The 22,969-nt window shown below is 37.8% G+C and overlaps 1 protein-coding gene across 18 annotated transcripts in view; it reads left to right on the top strand.

Moving 5' to 3' along the window:
• The window catches only part of ZNF438 (zinc finger protein 438), a 198,962-nt gene that overhangs the window by 145,312 nt on the left and 30,681 nt on the right, over nt 1–22,969 (top strand). For all 18 annotated transcript variants that reach the window (XM_070381852.1, XM_070381848.1, XM_070381851.1 and 15 more), the window contains one exon: nt 19,566–19,633. In XM_070381852.1, coding sequence (XP_070237953.1) covers nt 19,566–19,633 — 68 coding nt within the window. The remainder of the gene's footprint in view (nt 1–19,565; nt 19,634–22,969) is intronic.

The following is a 22,969-nucleotide window of genomic DNA, read 5'->3' as shown; positions in this document are numbered from 1 at the left end:
GGCTTATTTCACTAAGCTTAATGTCCTCAAGGTTCATCATACTGTAGCAGGTGTCAGAATTTCCTTCCTTTTTAAGACTAAACAATATTCCATTGTGTGTGCATACTACATTTTGTTTATCCATTCATCTGTTGATAGCTAACTTGGGTTGCTTCTTGGCTATTATGAGTAGTGCTGCTATGAATATGAGCGTGCATATATCTCTTTGAGATCTTGCTTTCATTTCTTTCGCATATATGCCCAGAAGTGGAATTGCTGAAGCTTATGGTAATTCTAGTCTTTAGTTTTTTGAGGAACTGCCACACTGTTTTCTATAGCAGCTGTACCATTTTTTATTCCCATCAACAATGTACAGTGGTTCCAACTCCTCCACATCCTTGCTGACAGTTAAAATTTTCCATTTGGGGGGATAGTAGCCTACATCTTAATGGATGTGAGGTGATACCTGATCATGGTTTTGATATGCATTCTTCTATGGATAAGTAATATTGAACATCTTTTCATATACTTTGTGACTGACTATATGTATCTCCTCTGGGCAAGTTTCTGTTCACTTCCTTTTCCCATTTTTAATCAGTTCATTTGGTTTGTTGTTGTTGTTGAGTTGTAGGAGTTCTTTATATATTCTGAATATTAACCCTTTATCAGAAAAATGATTTGCAAGTATTTTCTCCCATGCTGTAGGCTGTTCTTTGACTCTGTTTGATTGCTTTCTTCGATGCACAGAAACCTTCAGTTTTTATATAGGACAGTTTATTTGTCTACTTTTACTTTTGTTACCTATGCTTTTGATATCATATTATTCATATTTACCTTTAATCTTTTGAGCTCCACTAATTTTTCTAAAATACAAGAGCAAAATGTATTGAAATATTTAAATAATCATAAAACCATTGCACAGACATAGTTGAACACAACTTCAGAATGAACACTTGGTTGCCAGTTGGCACCATCATACACTGGCTTAAAAAATTGCTTCCCTGGTGGTACAGTGCATAGGAGCCCGCCTGCCAATGTAGGGGACACAGGTTTGATATCTGGTCTGGGAAGATTCCACATGCCATGGAACAGCTGAGCCCATGCACCACAACTACTGAGCCTGCACTCCAGAGCCCACAAGCCAGAACTACTGAGCCCTCATGCTGCAACTACACTAGCCCATGTGCCCAGAGCCCGCTTTGCTCCGCAGCAAGAAGAGCCACCACAATGAGAAGCCCGTGCACTGCAACTAGAGAGTAGCCCCGCTCTCCGCAACTAGAAAAAAGCCTGTGCAGCAATGAAGACCCAGTACAACCAAAAATTAAAATGAGTAAATAATTTTTTAAAATTGCTTCACTCGCTGATGTGACACTATACACTTGGAGCACAAAAAGCAGTTTGAGATGCAAATAAAAAAGTGTGAAGGAATAAATTTGGGACCATGGTCAAGTACATGAACAAAGGATTAGAAAACACTACTAATCAGATCCTTTGATTTGGAGTTCCTGTGTGTACAATGAACCTTTGTAGAGAGGCTTGCAAGGCAAAGGCCCCCCTACTTCTTTCCACCCTCTTCTGTTTCTCATCTTTCCTATGAGGTGATGCCTCATAGTCAACACCTCTAAACAAATAGAGATAACGTGAAAGCTTTATTCAAAGCCTAACTTTCAAATTTAGAGAAGTAGAAGATGCTCTTAAAATATTTAACTTCATTTAGCTCACTTTAAATTTTAATAAGCTGTTGCCATTAATCAACAAGAAGATCATTTAACAACCAGTTGATGGTTATTGACTGCTTAGACGACTGGCAGTGCACACAGAGTCTGTAGGTGTCTTTCTGGCTGTAGTAGAGAAGGGAAGAACTGGCTCTTAACTGATTCTCTGTATCTTCTGAGATACTTAAGGAACCTGGAATTTAAGTGCTTTTTATTTCCCTCCCATGCCATTTCTCCTTCTAAAATAATGTTGCCATTGTTCCTGTTTTCCCCCCACTTGCTTTTTCTTTCTTGTGTGGCTTATACTCATTCCTCTTTCCTCTGCTTGTCAGTCCCACGAGGATGTTTGTAACTCATCTTGTTGCCTGACTTTCCCTTCCCACCCACCCAAACTCATCATTCAGTGTCCTCAACCCTCCCCTCTCTTGCAGCATTTATAGGATTAAAACAGGCCCAATGGTGGGCTCTAGAGCAGTAGTGCTCCACGTTGAGAAGCCCTCATGCTGCAACTTGAGAAAGCCTTCACAGCCAAAAGTAAAAAGTACATATAAAAATTAAAAAAAGAAAAGGTTGGAAGGAGCTGCTTTAAAAACAAAAACAAGCCCAGTGGCGTCTCCGTGGATATCATTCAGATTTCCGGTCACTAACACACAGCAGATACTTCCTAAGTACCAGGTCTGGTGGCTTCCTCTTTCACCTGGTGCCCAGGTGTTGGTCAAGCAACTACCAGAAAATCCTTAAGCTTCACTGTGGCCTCTTGACATCTTATCCTCCAAACATCTAAAGAAAGCAGTTTGAGCCTTAGAAACTTAAGCAGAAAAAAGAAGCTACTGAGATACCCACTCCCCTTTATATACTTTTAGATGTGAAAGTGAAAGTCGCTCAGTCACCTCTGACTGCGACCCCATGGACTATACAGTCTATGGAATTTTCCAGGCCAGAATACTGGAGTGGGTAGCCTTTCCCTTCTCCAGGGGATCTTCCTAACCCAGGGATTGAACCCAAGTCTCCCACGTTGCAGGTGGATTCTTTACCAGCTGAGCCACAAGGGAAGCCTGAGAATACTGGAGTGGGTAGCCTATCCCTTCTCCAGTGGATCTTCCCGACCCAGGAATTGAACCAGGGTCTCCTGCATTGCAGGCGGATTCTTTACCAACTGAGCTATCATGGAAGCCCCTCTTTTAGCTATAAATACATCGAAATAGTTATGAGCAAGCCTTCAGTTGGTGAAATAGACAACTGAAGACAGCCCATTGCAGATAAGACTCATGATTCAGTCTTCTACTCACCTGAGGATTTTCCTCCTTAAATACAGCTTTGTAACAGATACAGAATTTTCTGCAAAAGCATTCCATGTACACTTACTAAACTTTTCACTTCAGCTTTAGGTGAGTGAGGAATTCAGGTTATTGAGTGGTGACTTAGTCCTAGCAGTCCTCTGGCGCATGATTTTGTTATCTGAGAGGATGCAGTAATCTTGTTTGAGAAGGTTTATTCATTAACAAAAGGTACCGAAATAAATTTAGCTGGGGTCATAGCATTTAATTTAATAGTATTACAATAATAACTACCATAATTAGTTTCAGATTTGCCTTCCTTCCCAGAGGACAAGATTTTTTAGTTTTTTGATGCCTATTTAAAGCATGAGAATGACAAGAAAATTAATGTCACGACCTTTAGAGCCTGTTTATGGTTTTTCCTAGTCATACCCTAAAGGATTCAGGGAGTTGTGTGCATCTAAAATAAACCACTTAGTAAGGACAAGTAAAAATTGGGTTAATTGGGTTCACCTGATCCTCAATTGTAGCACCTCATCGAAGACCCCCATTTCATCTTAGACAAAGGACCACCCTTTTTGCACTATAAAATTATCTCTTAAACTACACCTGTACATTCTGTGATGTCTTAAAAAGAGAAACTTTTTTTTTTTTAAGGCCAGTTTAGAATTTCTTTCCCTCCTATAACTTTATCTGGCTTGTCTTTCTCAATTAGGAAATCACTTTGTCCACTTTCCTAGCAAGAATGGGCTGACACCAACTCATGGGCTACGTTCCCTGGCCCTCCTGCCCACTTCGTGTAGGTGATGCAGGGCAGACGCACGGACTTGTTTTCCCTTCTCTAGTCTGTCAGGGACTTCCTGTAAATGATCATTCTTCCAGATCCTCGAGAGATGAAACTTGGTTTTCATTTTATTGTCAGAGTTTGTGTATTTCAGCAAAGAGAAATATTTGTCTATTCAACTAGAATTAAGAAAACTATCTAGGTATGCTGGAGTCTTTGAAGCTTTTGGATAGTTGATTGAAAACTTGCGGCAAATTTGGCAAATAGTGAAGACTTCCCTGGTGATCAAGTGGCCAAGACTTCACCTTCCATCGAGGGGGTGCAGGTTCTATCTCTTGTCAGGAAACTAAGAGCCCATGTGCCTCATGGCCAAAAAACCATAACATTAAAAAAAAAATAGAAGCAATATTATAACAAATTCAATACAGACTTTAAAAATGGCTCACATTTTTTAAAAAATGGCAGATAGTAGTTTGGAAGCACTTTCATGCATCATTGGATAAGTCAGTACAAGTTCCTTGAATGACAATATGGTAATATCCATAACAATTTTAAATTGGCCCAGAAATTTCTTACTGTGACTTCACTGTTCAGATGGACTCACACGTGCTAGCAGGGTTATGAGTATATGAATGCATGCCGAAGTTTTGTGTGTAAGAGCAGAAGGCTGAGAATAGTCTCTTTGTCAATTGGCAGGTGGCTGGTTAATAAACTGTGGTTCTTTGCAGTGAGGTACTATACAATCTTTGCAGAGAATGAAGGGGATCCATGAGTATTGACATGGAGAGCTGAAAACATATTAAGCAAGAGAGTAGCGGGTGTAATCTGCTCAGTTTGGGGAGGGGAGAATGGGTGATACAGCCTGTTTCTACACATGTTGGCTTGTCTACATACAGACTGTTACTAGAAGGATTCCCTTGGTGCTAAGAATTGTTGCCTCCAAGTAGGGAAGTTGGGGTGACAGGACAAGAGTCAGGCTTTTGTTCACTTTGGTTTTGCTTTTTCCACGTTGAAGATAATCATTTTTGAAAACCTAAGTGACAGACCATAGCCATCTGTGACAGGAAATTAAAAAAATTAGGTAATGCTGCAGAGGTAAACCTGCGACTGGGGTGCTCCAGGGAAATGGTGAAAAAATTATTTTAGAAGAGGAGAGGCTTCCCTGGTGGCTTAGACACTGAAGAATCTGCCTGCAATGTGGGAGACCCAGGTTCGATTGATCCCTGGGTCGGGAAGATCCCCTGGAGAAGGAAATGGCTACCCACTCCAGTATTCTTGCCTGGAGAATTCCATAGACAGAGGAGCAGGCTGCAGTACGTGGGGTACATGGGGTTACAAAGAGTCTGATACACTTTGTGAAAAGGAAGAAAAATCATCAGAATCATTTATGAAGTAGTAGTTCACACACAAAAAAACATGAAAAACTACAGAACATAGATGAAGTTAGCAGGAAACAGCAGAGCAGTGGGTTTGGTTGCTTTTTTAATTGAGCAGTCTTTATAAAGGTAATTGATGGGATTTTAATTCAGTGTGGACCGTAGAGAAGAAAAGAGCTAGAGATGGGACAGGGCTAAGAGAGGAAGGGGCCATCCTGGCAGTGCTGTGGGGAAGTTAGAATTCCCCAATACAGGCAGGTGGTAGAAACACTGAGTTGGCCAAAGAGTTCTTTCAGGTTTTTCTGTTAACATGGGGATACCCAAGTGATTTTGGCCAGCCCAGTAGTTGTTGAAAGTACACCAGTTGGTCTGTGGTGATGCCACCAAAACTCTTTGGTGCTTGGAAGCCAAAAAAGAACCTGAGAATCCAAAAATGATCTCCAAAGTCTTCAAAGTAGATCTGTTTTCTCTAAACCTAGAGATGATTGTCACTGAAGGTAGATAAGAGTGGTGAAAATGATCATTTCAAAGTAATAAATTAAATCCCAAATGGAGAGTAATACTACCACCAGGCTGATGGAAGGAAGCAAAATACTGACCGATCTCACAGTGTGTGTAAGTGACAGCCTTTTTATTTGATGCAGTATGTCATTTGTTACCAAACGGTACAGTTCTCTTTTGAAATGCTTTCATCTTCATCATGATGGTAACCTCACAGGCCTGAACAATCCATTCTTTTAGCATTGAGAATCCAGGCTGGAAATTCCAAAGATGCTCTGTTTGATGTAGAAAGAGGCAACTGTTTTTCTTACACCTTTATCATTTACATTTGAATGAATAAGGAATGGAAGAATGCCTGTTTGTTAAAACTTGCCTAAAACTTGGGTCGTTTTAGATTTAACTAAAATGCACTGAGGCCTTTTAACAGGAAAGTAGCAACGTCAAATTACTGCTTTTATAGATATTTTTGGGAATTATTGTTTTCTAGGTTTATTTATTTGGAAATTGTTGTTTTTAGCAGTTAATGACACTTAAAAATGTTGACATATATGAAACATCCGAAGCCTGCTACTAGAGAAACTGAAGACACTAGGATATTCTTTACCTTTGCATAATATAATTTTTAAGTCATTTTAGGAGTGGGTCAAGTCCTTCTAAAAACACGGCCAGGCAATCTGTAGAGATCGAAGGAAATGTATTACTGAAAAAATTAACCTAATAATTTATCTGTCACTCTAAGTTATGGAAAAGTATAGTAGTGGCAAAATTAATAAGATATTACTTCACATTTCAAAATATTAAAAATATTTTAAAAATAACTCCGAATTTTAGAAGCCCATCTGTTGAAAATAAAAGATTCAAGTGGTATGAAAAGTACTTGATGGGACCATGCAAGTATTGTTAAATAATTTTTAGCAGTCTTATTTTTACAGGATTCTTGACATATATTTATCCAATAATCATTTGTTAAACCTTATTACAAGCCAGTCACTTCTAGGTTCTGGAAATACAAAGATAAATATGGAATTTTTGTCCCTGATGTCATAAAACTTGCAAATTTAAAGGGAATATGGACAGAGTTAAACAGATGCTACTTCCTAAGAGAGCCAGTCAAAGTGTGTTGGAGGATAATGGACAGATCAACAGAAATGTCTTGAATTGGCCAGGTAGACATTGCGGAGGAAGTGAGTAGGAATTATGTAGCAAGGCTGGGGCAAGAAGGCGATTCCATGAAGAATTGTGGAGGCGACTAAGAGCCGGCCTATAACGTGACTGTTGAGATGCAGCTCTTAACAAATGTAGTGGTGACAGCCACACAGGCTAGTGTGTGAAATCTTCGTGCTGGACTGAAGAGGTCTGGCTGTATCTCGTGGAAAACAAGAAGCCACTGATGGACTTGAAACCTGGGGAAAACATGATGATCATTAGATCTGCATGAAAAAGACCCTTCACAGACTACTGGGTGAAGATGTCCAGTGGAACTCAATTAAAACACTAAAAGATAAAGTTAAGGGATTTTTCCAGAAAGAGCAAAAATAAAAGAAGTAAAACATGTAAAAAAGGGAAAAGAGGTTTAACAGTCCAGGGAGGGTAAACATCTGAATAAGAAGAGTTCAAGGGGAAAAGAACAGAGAAAAATATATTAGGAAGTCTCAGAAAAATAATTGAAGAAAATATCCCAGGATCTAAAGTTTCCAGATTGAAAAGGCCCACCAGCCACTTGGCAAATGGTTGAAAGTAGACTAAGACACTTCACTGTGAAATTTCTAAACTTTGTTTCCATAGAGAGAAAAAAAAAAAAAAGATTGCATATAAAGGATCACAAATAGCTTCAGGTTTCTTAACAGCAACATTGGAAACCAGAAGACAGTGGAAATTTCAAGTTGGAATTCCATGCTCAGGAAAATTATTGAGCAAGCATGTTATTGATTGAGGATAGAAATAGAGATAAATCTTCATCTTTCACGGTGGGGCACCAGTAGATACTGCGTAACACTGAACAGTCAAGAAGTAAGATTATAAGCATGTTATTGACAGAATAGAGGTATAAATACCGGAACAGTCAGCTCTAAGAATTCAAAGTGCTTATTTCTGGGGAAGATAAGATGAATAAATCCTGGGGATCTAATGTACAGCATGGTGACTGCAGCTAGTAATACTGTGTTGTGTTCTTGAAATCTGCCAGGAGAGTAAACCTTAAGTGTTCTTACCACAACTTAAGTATTCTTACCACAGAGGGGTGAAAAAAGTAACTTTGTGAGGTGATGGCCAATTACCTGACTATGGTAACCATTTCACAAAGTCTGCCTGTGTCATCGCATTGTACACATTCAGCACATACAATTTTGTTCGTCATTTAATTACACCTCAATGAATTTTAAAAAATTTAGTTTTGGAAACAGGAACTGCCTTTAGTTTGCAGGTAGCCAAGTGGAGCTGTGTATAATAGTAAGCTGAGAACATTTCACCGTGGAATTTGGAAACTAGAAATACAAATTTATAGGTGTGGTTAGATCTCAGGAGTTGAAGTAATTTTATAGAAAATCTGTTGAAGGGAGAAAAAAAAGATCTAAGGCTAGAACATACTTTCCTGGTATGTTTTTATTAAGGTAGAAGAATGCCCTCCTAAATACTGTAACCTGCCTGGTCTGGTCACGTGTGGCGCACATGTGAAAGAGCACAGATATCAATGTGTGCTCCCACTTTAAGAGGGTAAATGATTAGATCTTACCATGGAAAATAATATGACTTGTATTTCAAAGTCTGTTCTAGTATATTCCTTTGTTTTTCTTGGAAATGCCAGAGATAATAGTAACCTTTTTTTTTTTTTTTCCTTTTGGAAGAATCCTGCAGACCTCGACTACCATAAGTAATACCTTGTTTTTTAAATAGTTCTTTTTTAACCAAGTATTGTCAACACATAGTATTCTAGTTTAATCCTTTCATCAGCCAAATGGGTTAAGTAATATTAGCTCTCCCTTTCTAACATAAGGAAACTGAAACAGACAAAAAGATTCAGTGACTTGTTCAGAGTCACATGGTGAGACATTTTGGTTAAAAGTATACATCTCCCTACTCTGTTCGTGGATCCTTCTACAACTTTTGAGTGCATTGCACAGCTGAGATGGGACTAGAATGGGGTCCTGAAAACTAAAGGTCAGTCTTGTCTTTTAGGGTTTTTGTTGGGAAACTGCAGTAAGTATCTGGTAAGATCACCGAAGCAACAGATCTAAAATCAGGGGAAATTGGGTGACTGCCAGACTTTCCCCAATTCTCGGTAGAAAAGTTGCCTCAGAGGGTCTTAAACAAACTAGTCCCCCAGGATGACTCTGTAAAGCATTTACTGGCTGACATTCAGAAATATTTGAATTTAAAGAGGCACTGTTTTATTGAACTTGATAGCAGTGTGCAACCATTTGGGCGGAAGACGATTGTCAAAGATATTAATGAAATATTAATATAAGCAGTTAATTTTCAAAGTGGGTCAGAATTTATGCTGTAGATTTTCTTTCACCTGTTCTAATTCTTTTCCACCAGTTTGAGAATTTTATAACATTTGTTTCTTAAAATTATTTGTTCCGTAAGTAAGACAGATTGAGATAGGAATAAGCATTTGGTTATAACTGAGCAAATAAGTCAGAATTTGGGTACTGGTGGCTCAGACAGTAAAGTGTCTGCCTGCAATGCCGGAGACCCAGGTTTCGATCCCTGGGATGGGAAAATCCCCTGGAGAAGGAAATAGCAACCCACTCCAGTATTCTGCCTTGGAACTCCCATGGACAGAAGAACCCGGTGGGCTACAGTCCATGGGGTCACAGTTGGACACGACTGAGCAACTTCACTTCAAGATTATATTATTTTGATAAAATTGAGCTTTAAGATACTGGGTCCTCTTATTTATATAAAAATCTTAAGAAACTTGAATTCTATCAATGCTTTAAAAAGGTTATTTTTTTTAAATCAATGAAATATAGTACAGCTGCTTTAAAAAACAGGCAGTTGCTTGTAGTTATACCACTCAGCAGTTTCATGCTAGGCAGTTTCACCCTAGAGATATGAACATGTTTATTTACACAAAGACTTGGACACAAATATTTATAGCAATTTTATTCATGAGAGCCAAAAACTGATCACAGCTCAGATGCTCAGCCATGGGTGAATGGATGGACAAATTGCATTCTGGTCATAGGATGGAATCCATTCAGCAACAGAAAGAAATGATCTACTGATCTACATAATAAAATGATAACATACTGTTTGATTTATATGAAATGATACAAAATTCTAGAACAGGCAAAGCTAATTCATGGTAACAAAAAGTGTCAGTAGTTGCCTGGGGCCAGGAAGGAGAGGTGGGGATTGACCATAAAAGAGCACAAGGGGACTCTTTCAGATAATGAGGGGACTTTTGATGTTCATGTCTATATTTCTTGTAACATATCTGGGATTTTGTTTTCATCGGGTATGGTAGGGTTACAGACAGAGCCAACTGCCTTTGAAAGAAGAAGTTATTACTTACAGTTCCCAAGAGAGGGGGTGTGCCAGGCATTCAGGGCCACATGGGAGGTTCCAGGGCTGGTCAACAGGGAAGAGGGATGGGCAAGCATGGCCTGATGCCTTTATCGTGGTCTCCCTGGGAAAGGCAAGGTAGAGCAAGAGATCATTTTAGATTGCCTAGTTTGAACAGTTTCAGTGGTTTCAGGCTACATGATAGTCCTAGCTGTCCAACGCCTGGTCCTGGGGTGGCTGAAGCCTGGGAAAATGTTGACTCACGTGTGAAGTTCCATAAAGGAGGAGGTTGGGGATATGGACTTGGCATTGAAAGGTGTGCTCCCCAGGGTTTGTCTAGGATTATCTAGCCCTGGAAGTGGCATGCTTCCCTGGTGACTCAGTGGTAAAGAATCCACCTGCCAATGCAGGAGATGTGGGTTTGATCCCTGGGTCAGGAAGATCCCCTGGAGAAGGAAATGGCAACCCGTTCTTTGCCTGGGAAATCCCATGGACAGAGGAGCCTGGCTGGTTACAGAGTCATACCCACCTTAGCGACAAAACAAGAACAGAAGGGGCACTCTGTCCAGCCAGCCAGCCCCTAGTATATCAGAACATTATAAATTGCAGAAAAAAGACTGATTGCTACACAGATATATATGTCTGCTGTATGTAAATTATACCTCAGTAAAGTCGATTTGAAAAGTTTTTTAAAATAGTGAAGTATATGGTGAAATTTCATGTGCCCATGAAATTAAACAGGGTAGGAAAATTCATCCTCAAATGCATTAAACATTTTGAAACAATACCCATGTCCGTAAAAGGACAAGTGCAGCACTGAATACTTCACAGGTTTTTTCGGGCTGTTCCTTCCACTTCCTCCGCTGGGTCATGACCCTTTCCTTAATTCAGTGAAAAAAAAAAAAGGCAGCCTTTTCACTTAGATAATGTCTAGGGTTATACAGCCTCTCTGAGTCCTTTGCTGCCATATTCCTAAAGTCTGTGATGACAGTTAGGGCTGGGTAAACAGCTTCGAGCCAGCTTCTCCTTCAGCGTTTCCAGTAACAGAGTTCAGTGTTTCATACAGCACGTTACGGAGTGGTTTCCTAGTGGAGCATAAGTGGTCACGGAAAGTGCTGCCTTGTGTTCACATGACATTGGTTTCCTTGTAACTGGTCTCCCTTCCTGGTTGGACTGTGCACTCAGGTTACATAGCATTCCTCTCATCCTTCTTCCATGTCACTTCTCTTCAGATGTTTCAAGATGACTTTCAGATATTTCAAGATGACTATCATTTCCCGCTGAGTTCTTTCATTTCCCAAGTTCACTCCTTTCCCAGCTTATCTCACTCACTTTTTTTCATTTCCTTGGTTCCCATTCTTTATTTCACTGATTTTCCTTTAATTCTGATTTCCAGCAACAAACTTTCTCTATTTCCATTGACTTGGTACACACTTGTACAGGCGTTCACGAGAGAGAAAAGTGGAGGCAAGATGGTGGGGAAGGAAGACTGAACGCAGTAAAATAGGAGTGTGTATATGAGTTTAAGAACCAGACACACCTGGAGAATCAGTTCTGGCTCATCCTAATGACCTTGAGCAGTTACTTAATTTCTTTGGGCCTCAGTTTTTTACTTGAAAGATTTTGACAGTGCTGATTCTCTCCTGAGGATAGAGGGGTGTGTGTGTGCGTGTGTGTGTGTGTGTGTGTGTGTATCACTTTGTAGGTCTAGCATGTAGTAAGCGCTCAGTGTAGAAGAGGGGAAGGTGTTTTCTGTAAATTCACCAACTCTAGCTCTAGCCTCAAACCTAAAATCTGTGGGCCAATCACTGTGCAGTGCTTTAAAATCCAGAGCCACAAGATCACTGTAAAATCAAAACTGGAGGAAGGCCTGGGAGAAGAACAGCTGCCTAGTCAGTGGTAGGTTAGTAGTGTTATCTTAATATATAAAGAAGAGCCTGTTACAAGTAACCAATGGCTATACACCCAAAGACTTTTCACCTTGTTCAATTTTTTCATGCTTTATGTTCTGACCAAATTCGTTATGTTATGGCATCTATCTGAATAGCAATGTTTATTCTGTAGGAAATAGTTCCCCTGGAAATAACTCCATAAAATTAATCAGATAATATTAAGTTCCCTTAATAATCTAGAGTAACTCGACATTGCAGCTCTGAGTGGTGCCCAAATACACACACAAGAACACACTTTTAAATACATACTCCCACTCTGGGTTAACGGTAATAAGCTTATGGAACATGGAGCAAAGTTTTTTCATATAAGATTTTTTCATGTAAGATTCTTTCTAAATGTATTTTTAGGAACCTTGTCAAGGCAGTATAGCAAAGAGAAGGCATGATGTACCTTAGGTTTCCTCAACCAGGAATAAATGGAAGATTTCCATTTCTAGCACCATTGAGCTGTCACTTCCCATATAACCAATTCACCTAATTTTCATTTTTAATCAACTCAGTTTAAAAATGACATATTAACTAAAATGAAAAGTAACCATATGAGTGATTTATAAAACATTTTGTCTTGCTGTAATCGATGGCGTTAATTCATTGCGTTCTTTAATTTTTGTTTCTTTCTGATAAATTTTTCTACTTAATGTACTTTTCAGCATGCAAGTAAGAAAAGCCAGGTTATAATGATCAGAGATTCTCTGGACTATGAAGGACACAGTGGCTGCTAGTGCTGTATCATGGTACCCTGAGTCAAGATGGCCTTGGTTTTGCTTGTGTAATATTTGAAAAATGCTGAAAGAACTTATGTGACTTTTTAATGTATCTTTTCCTCTAGAACATTTATATAATGACCTTTTATTTCCAACCCAATCAGAGGATACAATATTGTGATTATTCAGGTGCTTTTTAAAATAAGCATTAGGTGTATTTATGACACAATTTTTTCATTTTTCATAATTACAATAGAATTAAATACTATCATGTCTTATGTGGCAGAAGATAACAGACTCCATTTTAGTGAATTACCTATTTTAAATACCATGATATTGGGGGGAAAGTATTTTAATGGCAATCCTTATCTAATATAGCATTCCAGAGCAATTAAAATAAAACTTTTTGTTCTGCTTTTTTTTTTCAATTTCAGAGACAGTATTTTTTCATTGGGGAAACTTAGTAATATATCCATAAGCATAAGGAAAGTTAAAGGACTGCCCTGATGGTCTAGTGGTTAATAATCCACTTTCCAGTGCCAGGGACACAGGTTCAATCCCTGGTCAGACAACTAAGATCCCACATGCTGCAGGGCACCTAGGCTCACATGAGGCAGCTACCGAGCCCATGCACTGCAACTAGGGAAACCTGGGCACTGCAGCTAGAGAGCCCACGTCCTGCAGTGAAGACCCAGCTCAGCCAAAACTAAAAAGAAAGGGAAAGTTAAATAGCAGTTTAATTCCTCACTCAGAGGTAGCCACTTTTACTGTTTGGTAGTTTCCCTTATGTGAATATTCAGGGAAATAATTGAACCATACCACTCCATAACCAACCCCTCTCATACAAAAATGTGTAGTAAGCATTTTTCATAATTTTAAATATCTTAAGAAACAGTCTTTATAATAGTTTCATTATAAAGATAGATAGACAGATAGATCCTCATTTACTTAGGGACTTTATATTTTGTGTGTATATTAAATGGTACCCTGAAGAATTTTAAAAAGGTAACGTGGATGATGATAGTGAAGATGGTAGTATGTAGCTCTGCACATTTATCATGATTTTCTGAAGGGTAAGGACAGTCTGGATCAAAAGGAGTGCAGAACTGTAAGGCTTAGGGTGCATCTTGTAAAAATACCTACCAGTTTGCATGTACATCTCTGCAGACTTTTTCCAAGCATGCATTTTGTTTGTTTTTGCCAATTTGTAGGCAAAGAAATTTTATTTTTGAAATTTGCATTTATTTAATTATAAGGCTGAACATTCTGATGATTACTAGTTTGTCCTCTTTCATGTTTCTGGAGTCTGCTAGTTTTATGTTTTATGGAGAGGTTTCTCATTATTTATACCAGATCCAAGCACAAGGACCCTGTCTACCATGTCCTTGCATAGTCATACCTCAAAGACTGTTAAATGAATAACTGTATAACTATATATCTGTTGTGAGTTTTCTGATTTTTCCCAATAAATTTGCCTTAATTTTTGACAGCTATTTTAAGATGTAACTGGCATACAAAAATTTCACATATTTAAAGTGCAATTTGATGCAGTTTGCTGTATGTAAGTAATGCCTGTGACACTGTCACCACAATCAAGATAATGAATATGTTGTTCATCCTAATGGGTGGATATATGTTCCTCATGCCCAAGTAGGTACTTCATTCCAACCCTCCTTGTCTCCTTGCGCTCAGGCAACTATTAATCAGCTTTTTGTCACTATAATATGCATTTTCTAAAAGTTTATAAAACTCAGGTCATAAAATATATACCTTCTTTTATCTGTCTTCTTTCATACAGCATAATGTTTTTGCAGATTCATCCGTACTGTAGTGCAGATCAGTAATTTATCCTTTTACATTGCCAAGGAATGTTACATTGAATGGGTGTATCACAGTTTGTTTAAACTCTCACCTGTTGTTGAACATTTGGATTGCTTCTGGTTTGGGGCTACTATAAATAAAGCTGCTGTGAACATTCTTTGTGAACGTGATCTTTTTTTCTCTTGAATAAGTAGGAAGGGATTGGCTGAATCATATGGTAGGTGTATCTTTATCTTATGAAGAAAATGCCTGACTTTCTTCTAAGTAATTGTACCGTTTTACATTACCACCAGCAGGGTATAAGACTTCCACTTCCTCCTCATTCTTGTCAGCACTTGGTATAGTCTTGAGAAATTTTTTAGCCATTCTAATAGGTTTGTGATTATATCTCTTTGTGGTTTTAATTTACATTTCTTTAATAACTAATGATGTTGAGCATCTTTTTATGTCCTTATTTGCAAGCCACATCTTTTTTTTTTTTGGTGAAATATTTGTTTAGATCTTTTGCTTGTCTTTTAAATTGCATGTTTGTTTTCTTATTATTAAGCTTTGAGAGTACTTTATTCTGGATATAAGGTCTTTCTATATGTATTATTTACAATCATTTTTCTCCCACTCTGTGACTTGTTTTTTCCTTCTCTTTTTTTTTAAAGAGCAGAAGTCTTTAATTTTGGAGTCTACTTATTAGTTAGCTACTCTGTGGATTGTGCTTTAGATGTCCCATATAAGATATCTTTGCTTGATAAAAAACCAGAGTGCTTTAGAAGTTTTGTAGTTTTAGGTTTTACATTCAGATATGTGATGCACTTTGGATTTATATGTGGTGTGAGGTATGTCTCACAGTGTTGTTGTCATTTTTTGCATATGGATGTCCAGTAGTCCAAGTACCATTTGTTAAAGTGACGCTTTTTCCTGTGTTGATTTCCCTCTGCACCTTCATGAAAAATCAGTCAGCCATATATGTGTGGGTTTATTTCTGAGCTCTGTATTCTGTTCCATTGATCTATTTGTTTTTTTAATATAAATTTATTTATTTTAATTGGAGGCTAATTACTATACAATATTGTATTGGTTTTACCATAACATTAACATGAATTTATCTTTAAACTGTCTTCATACTTTTGGCTTTATAATAATCTTGAAATTAGAGTAGTATTTTCCTTCCACTTTTGTCTTATTTTTAAAAATGATTTTGGCTATCCTAAGTTCTTTGCATTTCCATGTGAATTTCTGCAAAATGTCTGTTGGTAGTTTTATTAAGCTTATATTAAATCTATAACACCTGTTTGCAGAGAATTACCATTTTAACAATATTGAATCTTCTGACCTATGAACATGGTATATATCTCTCCATTCACTTAGGTCTTTAAAAATTTCTCTTATCATTGTTTTGTAGTTTTCAGTATTTTACATCTTTTTGTTAGATTTACCCTCAGTTATTTCATATTTGTGATGTCATTACAAATAGTATTTTAAATTTTATTTTCTGATTTATTGTTTCAGTTTCTGATTGTTATTTGTATATGAAATGTAATTGATTTTTGTATATTGGTCTTGTATTCTTTAAGCTTGTTGAACTCAGTTATTTTTATAGATTCCATTGAATTTTCTACATAGACAATCATTCCATCTGCAAATAAAGACTGTTTTATGTCTTGTTTTTCAGTATGGATGCATTTTATTCATTTTCACTTTATTGCACTGGCTGGAACTTCCAATGCAATATTGAATCAACGTTGTAATAGTAGATATCCTCCTCTTGTTTGTAAATTTAGAGGGAAAGCATCCAGTTCTTTTCTGTTTGGCATGATACTAGCTGTAGATTTTTCACAGATATCCTTTTACCAAGTTGACGAAGTTTCCTTCTATTCTTATTTTTCTAAATGATCATTTTTTAATGGATGTTGGATTTTGTCACATGTGTTTTCTGCATCTATTGATATGATCATACAGTTTTCCTTTTTTCACTTCACAAATACAGTGAATTACATTGATTCTGAATATTAAACAAGTGTGCATTCCCAGGATAACCTTACATGGTCAAGGTGTGTCATATTGTTGGATTTGATTTGCTAACATCTTAAAATTTTTGCATCTGTGTTAAGGAGAGATTTTGATCTGGAGGTTTCTTTCCTTCTCATGTTTTTTGTCTGATTTTGGTGTCTGGATAATGCTGGCTCATTGAATTAGGTAGTTACAATTCCCTCCTTTTCAGTTTTCCAAAAGAATTTGCTTATAATTGGTATTATTTCTTCCTTAAATATTTGTTAGAATTCTCCAAAGAAACTTTCTGGACCTACAGTTCTTTGATGGGTGATTTTGAACTAAAACTTCGATTTCTTTGAAAATACAGGGCTCACTTTTTGAATGAGCTTTGGTAGCTTGTGTCTTTCAGAATAATTATTCATTTTATTTAAATTATCAAATGTATTGCCAGGTATTTTTAAATAGCAGTGATATCTGTAGTGGTGTCACCTCTGTCATCTAAAGGGTTATATTTCAAAGAAATTTGAGTATCAAGACAAAAACCTTATATGCTTACCATGAAGTTCCTGTTTCTAGTATTGAAATATTCCTTTCTGTGTATAGATCTATATTCTAATCAGGTATCCTGTTCCTTCTGCTTAAAAGACATCATTTTACATTCCTTGTAGGTGGGCTCATAATGAATTCCTTTGGCTTCTATATGAACAAAAATGACTTTGTTTCTCTCCTATTTTTGAAAGATAGGTTCTATGAACATAGAATTCTAGATTACAGATTTTTTTTTTCTTTCAGTACTTTAAACATGCTGCTCCACTTGTCTTCTCAGTTGCATCACCTCACTTTAAATTTTTCCTTTTTTCAGTAGTTTTGGACAGTTTGGTCATGATATGCATTGGTGTAGTTTTCATGTTTCTTGTGCTTTAGGGTTTGGTTTTTTTTTTTTTTAGCTTTTCAGATATGTTTATAGCTTTATTCAAATTTGGAAGTTTCTGCCACTATTTCTTAAAAAATAATTTTTTTGATTTTGCATGTCTTTCTTCTCCAGTTACTGGATCTTTTAGGTGGCTTAAAATTGTCCTAGAGCACAAATGATGATCTGTCCTGATGATCTGGTTTGTTTTGTTTTTTTCTTTTCACTCCTTTCTTCCTGAGTTTCATTTTGGACAGTCTCAATTTCTATCCCTCCAAGTTTTCCAGTATTTTTCTTCCAACACGTCTAATATGCTGATAATCCTATCCAGTGTACTTTTTAATTTTATGTATTGTAATTTACATCTCTGGAAACTTTATTTGGATCATTTTTATATCTTTCCTGTTCATACTTAAATTTTTGAACATATGAAATACAGGTTATACACTTAATGTCCTTGTCTGCTATTTCTAACATCTATGTCAGATCAGGATCAGTTATTATTTTTTTCACTGTCACTTGCATTTTCCTACCTCTTTGATAATTCTTTGTCAGCTGTCAAAATTCATGTCAGCTGAATTTTACTTTGTTGGATGATGGATATTTTTGTCTTTCTATAAATATTTTTGAGCTTTGCTCTTAATACACAGCTAGGACACTTGGAAATAGTTTGATCCTTTTCAGTCTCTCTTTAAGATATGTTTTGTAAAACCAAAGAAATGCTTAGTATAGGGTCAATTATTCCCCCTTACTAAAGCAGGATTCTTCTTCATACTCTACCCAGTGTCCCATGATTTCAGAGATTTTCCAGTCTGACTGGTAAGAGCAGGTGATATGCCTGTTCTTCCGTGAGTGTTCGGCACTGTGGATCTTTCCTGGCCTCAGGTGGTTTCCTCCATGGTATGTGCTTATAGGTGCACAAGTGAACACCTGATAAGGACGCTCTTCATTCCTTTCTTTCCTTCTCTCTCCAGCTCTTTTCCTCATTACTCTGGATGTTTCCGTCAACGTTCTCCTTTCCTGTAACAGAAAACAAATGTTTTCTCTCTCTCAAAAGTCGGTCTTTGTGACTTGAGGTTCACTGTTTTGAAATATTATTTCATGTATTTTGTCTGTGTCTTGATTGTTTCAGGAAGGAGGGAAAATCTGGCCTCTGTTATTCTGTCTTGGCTGGAAGTAGAAGTCATGCCCTTTTATTTTACCTAGTTTTCTACTTTAAAAACATTTAAAATTTTCACTGGAAAAATTTCATCAGTCTCTACCTTAATGTCTTTGTCTTTGGCATCATACTTAGAAACATGGCAGTTTTTGAAGTGTACAAAAAATATTTACCTGTATTTTTCCAAAGACTTTGTCTTATTTTTATATACATTTGCATAGCTTATTAACATGGAACCCACATTCTAGATAATTTGGAAAATATCTAAAATGGAAGGGAAAACAACTCTAATTACATCACCAAAACAAAAGAAATATACATATTAACATATTTCCTGTCATGCATTTTTCTGTGCCTTTGTTTTTAGCTGTAATCCTAGTGTGTCGGTCATTTGGTGTGTTCATCCAGTATATTATATCATCAGTATTTACCATGCTGCTGCATAATCTTCAAAATTGCATTTTAATGACTGAATTATGTTTCATCAAATGATTATATTGTAGTTATACTTCCTTTACCTACATTGTTAAACATTTTAGTTATTTCTTAAATAGAACCTAAAATATAATTATCAGGCAGGACATATTTAGGGAACCTCAGCTTTGCCTACTTGCACATTTCCCTGACACTAGGAGGGCAGGGAGATGGATACAATTCACTCTTAATGTGTCACATTACTCCCTCTCCAAGCCCATACCTGAGCAGTCAGTAAAATCCTGTGTCTATGAGAAAGGAATAAAACTTTAATTCCTAATAGTTCACTCCATTTCTTATTACTCATATAAATAAAGACTTTTTATTTAAAAAGTAAAGCTTGTAATTTATGTTTTTGTACATTTTCACATGGCATCTCAGTTCTTTCCTAATTATTACTTGTCTTGGTTAATTTTAGGACAGCTGTTATTCAAGTCAACGACATCATCATGCAGAGTTCATTTTCAGTACCACCGAAAGATCAAGGTAAGATAAGCTATGCCAGGGAAAATGGTAATGTGTGTGTTATAAGGAGTTTTAATTGATAAATTTAATGTCACTGCCTACTAACCAAACGGTGACTTATTTCTGGAACTAAGAACAAAAATTCTAATTCTATATGAAGGTTTATTTATTTTGGTAAATTTCTTGAGTGTCTATGGAACCATGGTTTATAAATGACATTTCTCCTTTCCTGGAGACTGATTTCCAGTCCTAAATATTCATTGGAAGGACCGATGTTGAAGCTGAAACTCCAATACTTTGCCCACCTGATGTAAAGAACTGACTCACTGGAAAGACCCTGATGCTCGGGAAGATTGAAGGCAGGAAGAGAAGGGGACGACAGAGGATGAGATGGTTGGATAGCATCACCGACTCAATGGACATGAGTTTGAGTAAGCTCTCGGAGTTGGTGATGGACAGGGAAGCCTGGCCTGCTGCAGTCCATGGGGTTGCAAAGATTCGGACATGATTGAGCGACTGAACTGAACTGAACCCCTTTTCTGAGAGCAGGGTCATCTCATTCCACACAAAATTCGCAGAGCCCAGGCCATCAGCCAGCAGCTAACTGGTGTTCAGATCAGATAAGATCAGATCAGTCGTTCAGTCGTGTCCGACTCTTTGCAAACCCATGAATCGCAGCACGCCAGGCCTCCCTATCCATCACCAACTCCCGGAGTTCACTCAGACTCACGTCCATCGAGTCAGTGATGCCATCCAGCCATCTCATCCTCTGTCGTCCCCTTCTCTTGCCCCCAATCCCTCCCAGCATCAGAGTCTTTTCCAATGAGTCAACTCTTCGCATGAGGTGGCCAAAGTACTGGAGTTTCAGCTTTAGCATCATTCCTTCCAAAGAAATCCCAGGACTGATCTCCTTCAGAATGGACTGATTGGATCTCCTTGCAGTCCAAGGGACTCTCAAGAGTCTTCTCCAATACCACAGTTCAAAAGCATCAATTCTTCGGCCCTCAGCCTTCTTCACAGTCCAACTCTCATATCCATACATGACTACAGGAAAAACCATAGCCTTGACTAGCCAGACCTTTGTTGGCAAAGTAATATCTCTGCTTTTGAATATGCTGTCTAGGTTGGTCATAACTTTCCTTCCAGGGAGTAAGCATCTTTTAATTTCATGGCTGCAGTCACCATCTGTAGTGATTTTGGAGCCCAGAAAAATAAAGTCTGACACTGTTTCCACTGTTTCCCCATCTATTTCCCATGAAGTGGTGGGACCGGATGCCATGATCTTTGTTTTCTGAATGTTGAGCTTTAAGCCAGCTTTTTCACTCTCTACTTTCACTTTCATCGAGAGGCTTTTGAGTTCCTCTTCACTTTCTGCCATAAGAGTGGTGTCATCTGCATATCTGAGGTTATTGATATTTTTCCCAGCAATCTTGATTCCAGCTTGTGTTTCTTCCAGTCCAGCGTTTCTCATGATGTACTCTGCATATAAGTTAAATAAACAGGGTGACAATATACAGCCTTGACGTACTCCTTTTCCTATTTGGAACCAGTCTGTTGTTCCATGTCCAGTTCTAACTGTTGCTTCCTGACCTGCATACAAATTTCTCAAGAGGCAGATCAGGTGGTCTGGTATTCCCATCTCTTTCAGAATTTTCCACAGTTTATTGTGATCCACACAGTCAAAGGCTTTGGCATAGTCAATAAAGCAGAAATAGATGTTTTTCTGGAACTCTCTTGCTTTTTCCATGATCCAGCAGATGTTGGCAATTTGGTCTCTGGTTCCTCTGCCTTTTCTAAAACCAGCTTGAACATCAGGAAGTTCACGGTTCACATATTGCTGAAGCCTGGCTTGGAGATTTTTGAGCATTACTTTACTAGCATGTGAGATGAGTGCAATTGTGCAGTACTTTGAGCATCCTTTGGCATTGCCTTTCTTTGGGATTGGAATGACAACTGACCTTTTCCAGTCCTGTGGCCACTGCTGAGTTTTCCAAATTTGCTGGCATATTGAGTGCACCACTTTCACAGCATCGTCTTTCAGGATTTGGAATAACTCAACTGGAATGCTATCACCTCCACTAGCTTAGATGTTAAATGAGGTTGCATAGTATTGCCTTAAAAAAAGAAAACTTTAGTGTTTTTTTTTTTTTAACTTTACAATATTGTATTGGCTTTGCCAAACATCGAAATGAATCTGCCACAGGTATACACGTGTTCCCCATCCTGAAACCCCTCCCTCCTCCCTCCCCATACCATCCCTCTGGGTCGTCCCAGTGCACCAGCCCCAAGCATCCAGTATCATGCATCAAACGTGGACTGGTGACTCGTTTCATATATGATATTATACATGTTTCAATGCCATTCTCCCAAATCTCCCCACCCTCTCCCTCTCCCACAGAGTCCATAAGACTGTTCTATATATCAGTGTCTCTTTTGCTGTCTCGTATACAGGGTTATTGTTACCATCTTTCTAAATTCCATATATATGTGTTAGTATACTGTATTGGTGTTTTTCTTTCTGGCTTACTTCACTCTGTATAATAGGCTCCAGTTTCATCCATCTCATTAGAACTGATTCAAATGAATTCTTTTTAATGGCTGAGTAATACTCCATTGTGTATATGTACCACAGCTTTCTTATCCATTCATCTGCTGATGGACATCTAGGTTGCTTCCATGTCCTGGCTATTATAAACAGTGCTGCGATGAACATTGGGGTACACGTGTCTCTTTCCCTTCTGGTTTCCTCAGTGTGTATGCCCAGCAGTGGGATTGCTGGATCATAAGGCAGTTCTATTTCCAGTTTTTTAAGGAATCTCCACACTGTTCTCCATAGTGGCTGTACTAGTTTGCATTCCCACCAACAGTGTAAGAGGGTTCCCTTTTCTCCACACCCTCTCCAGCATTTATTGCTTGTAGACTTTTGGATCACAGCCATTCTGATTGGCGTGAAATGGTACCTCATAGTGGTTTTGATTTGCATTTCTCTGATAATGAGTGATGTTGAGCATCTTTTCATGCGTTTGTTAGCCATCTGTATGTCTTCTTTGGAGAAATGTCTAGTTCTTTGGCCCATTTTTTGATTGGGTCATTTATTTTTCTGGAATTGAGCTGTAGGAGTTGCTTGTATATTTTGAGATTAGTTGTTTGTCAGTTGCTTCATTTGCTATTATTTTCTCCCATTCTGAAGGCTGTATTTTCACCTTGCTAATAGTTCCTTTGTTGTGCAGAAGCTTTTAAGTTTAATTAGGTCCCATTTGTTTATTTTTGCTTTTATTTCCAATATTCTGGGAGGTGGGTCATAGAGGATCCTGCTGTGATGTATGTCAGAGAGTGTTTTGCCTATGTTCTCCTCTA

This window comes from Bos mutus, chromosome 13 (genome assembly GCF_027580195.1).
Source record: "Bos mutus isolate GX-2022 chromosome 13, NWIPB_WYAK_1.1, whole genome shotgun sequence".
NCBI classification, from domain to species: domain Eukaryota; kingdom Metazoa; phylum Chordata; class Mammalia; order Artiodactyla; family Bovidae; genus Bos; species Bos mutus.
The sequence above is the reverse complement of the archived record's forward strand: the minus strand, read 5'-3'. Positions and strand labels throughout refer to the sequence as shown.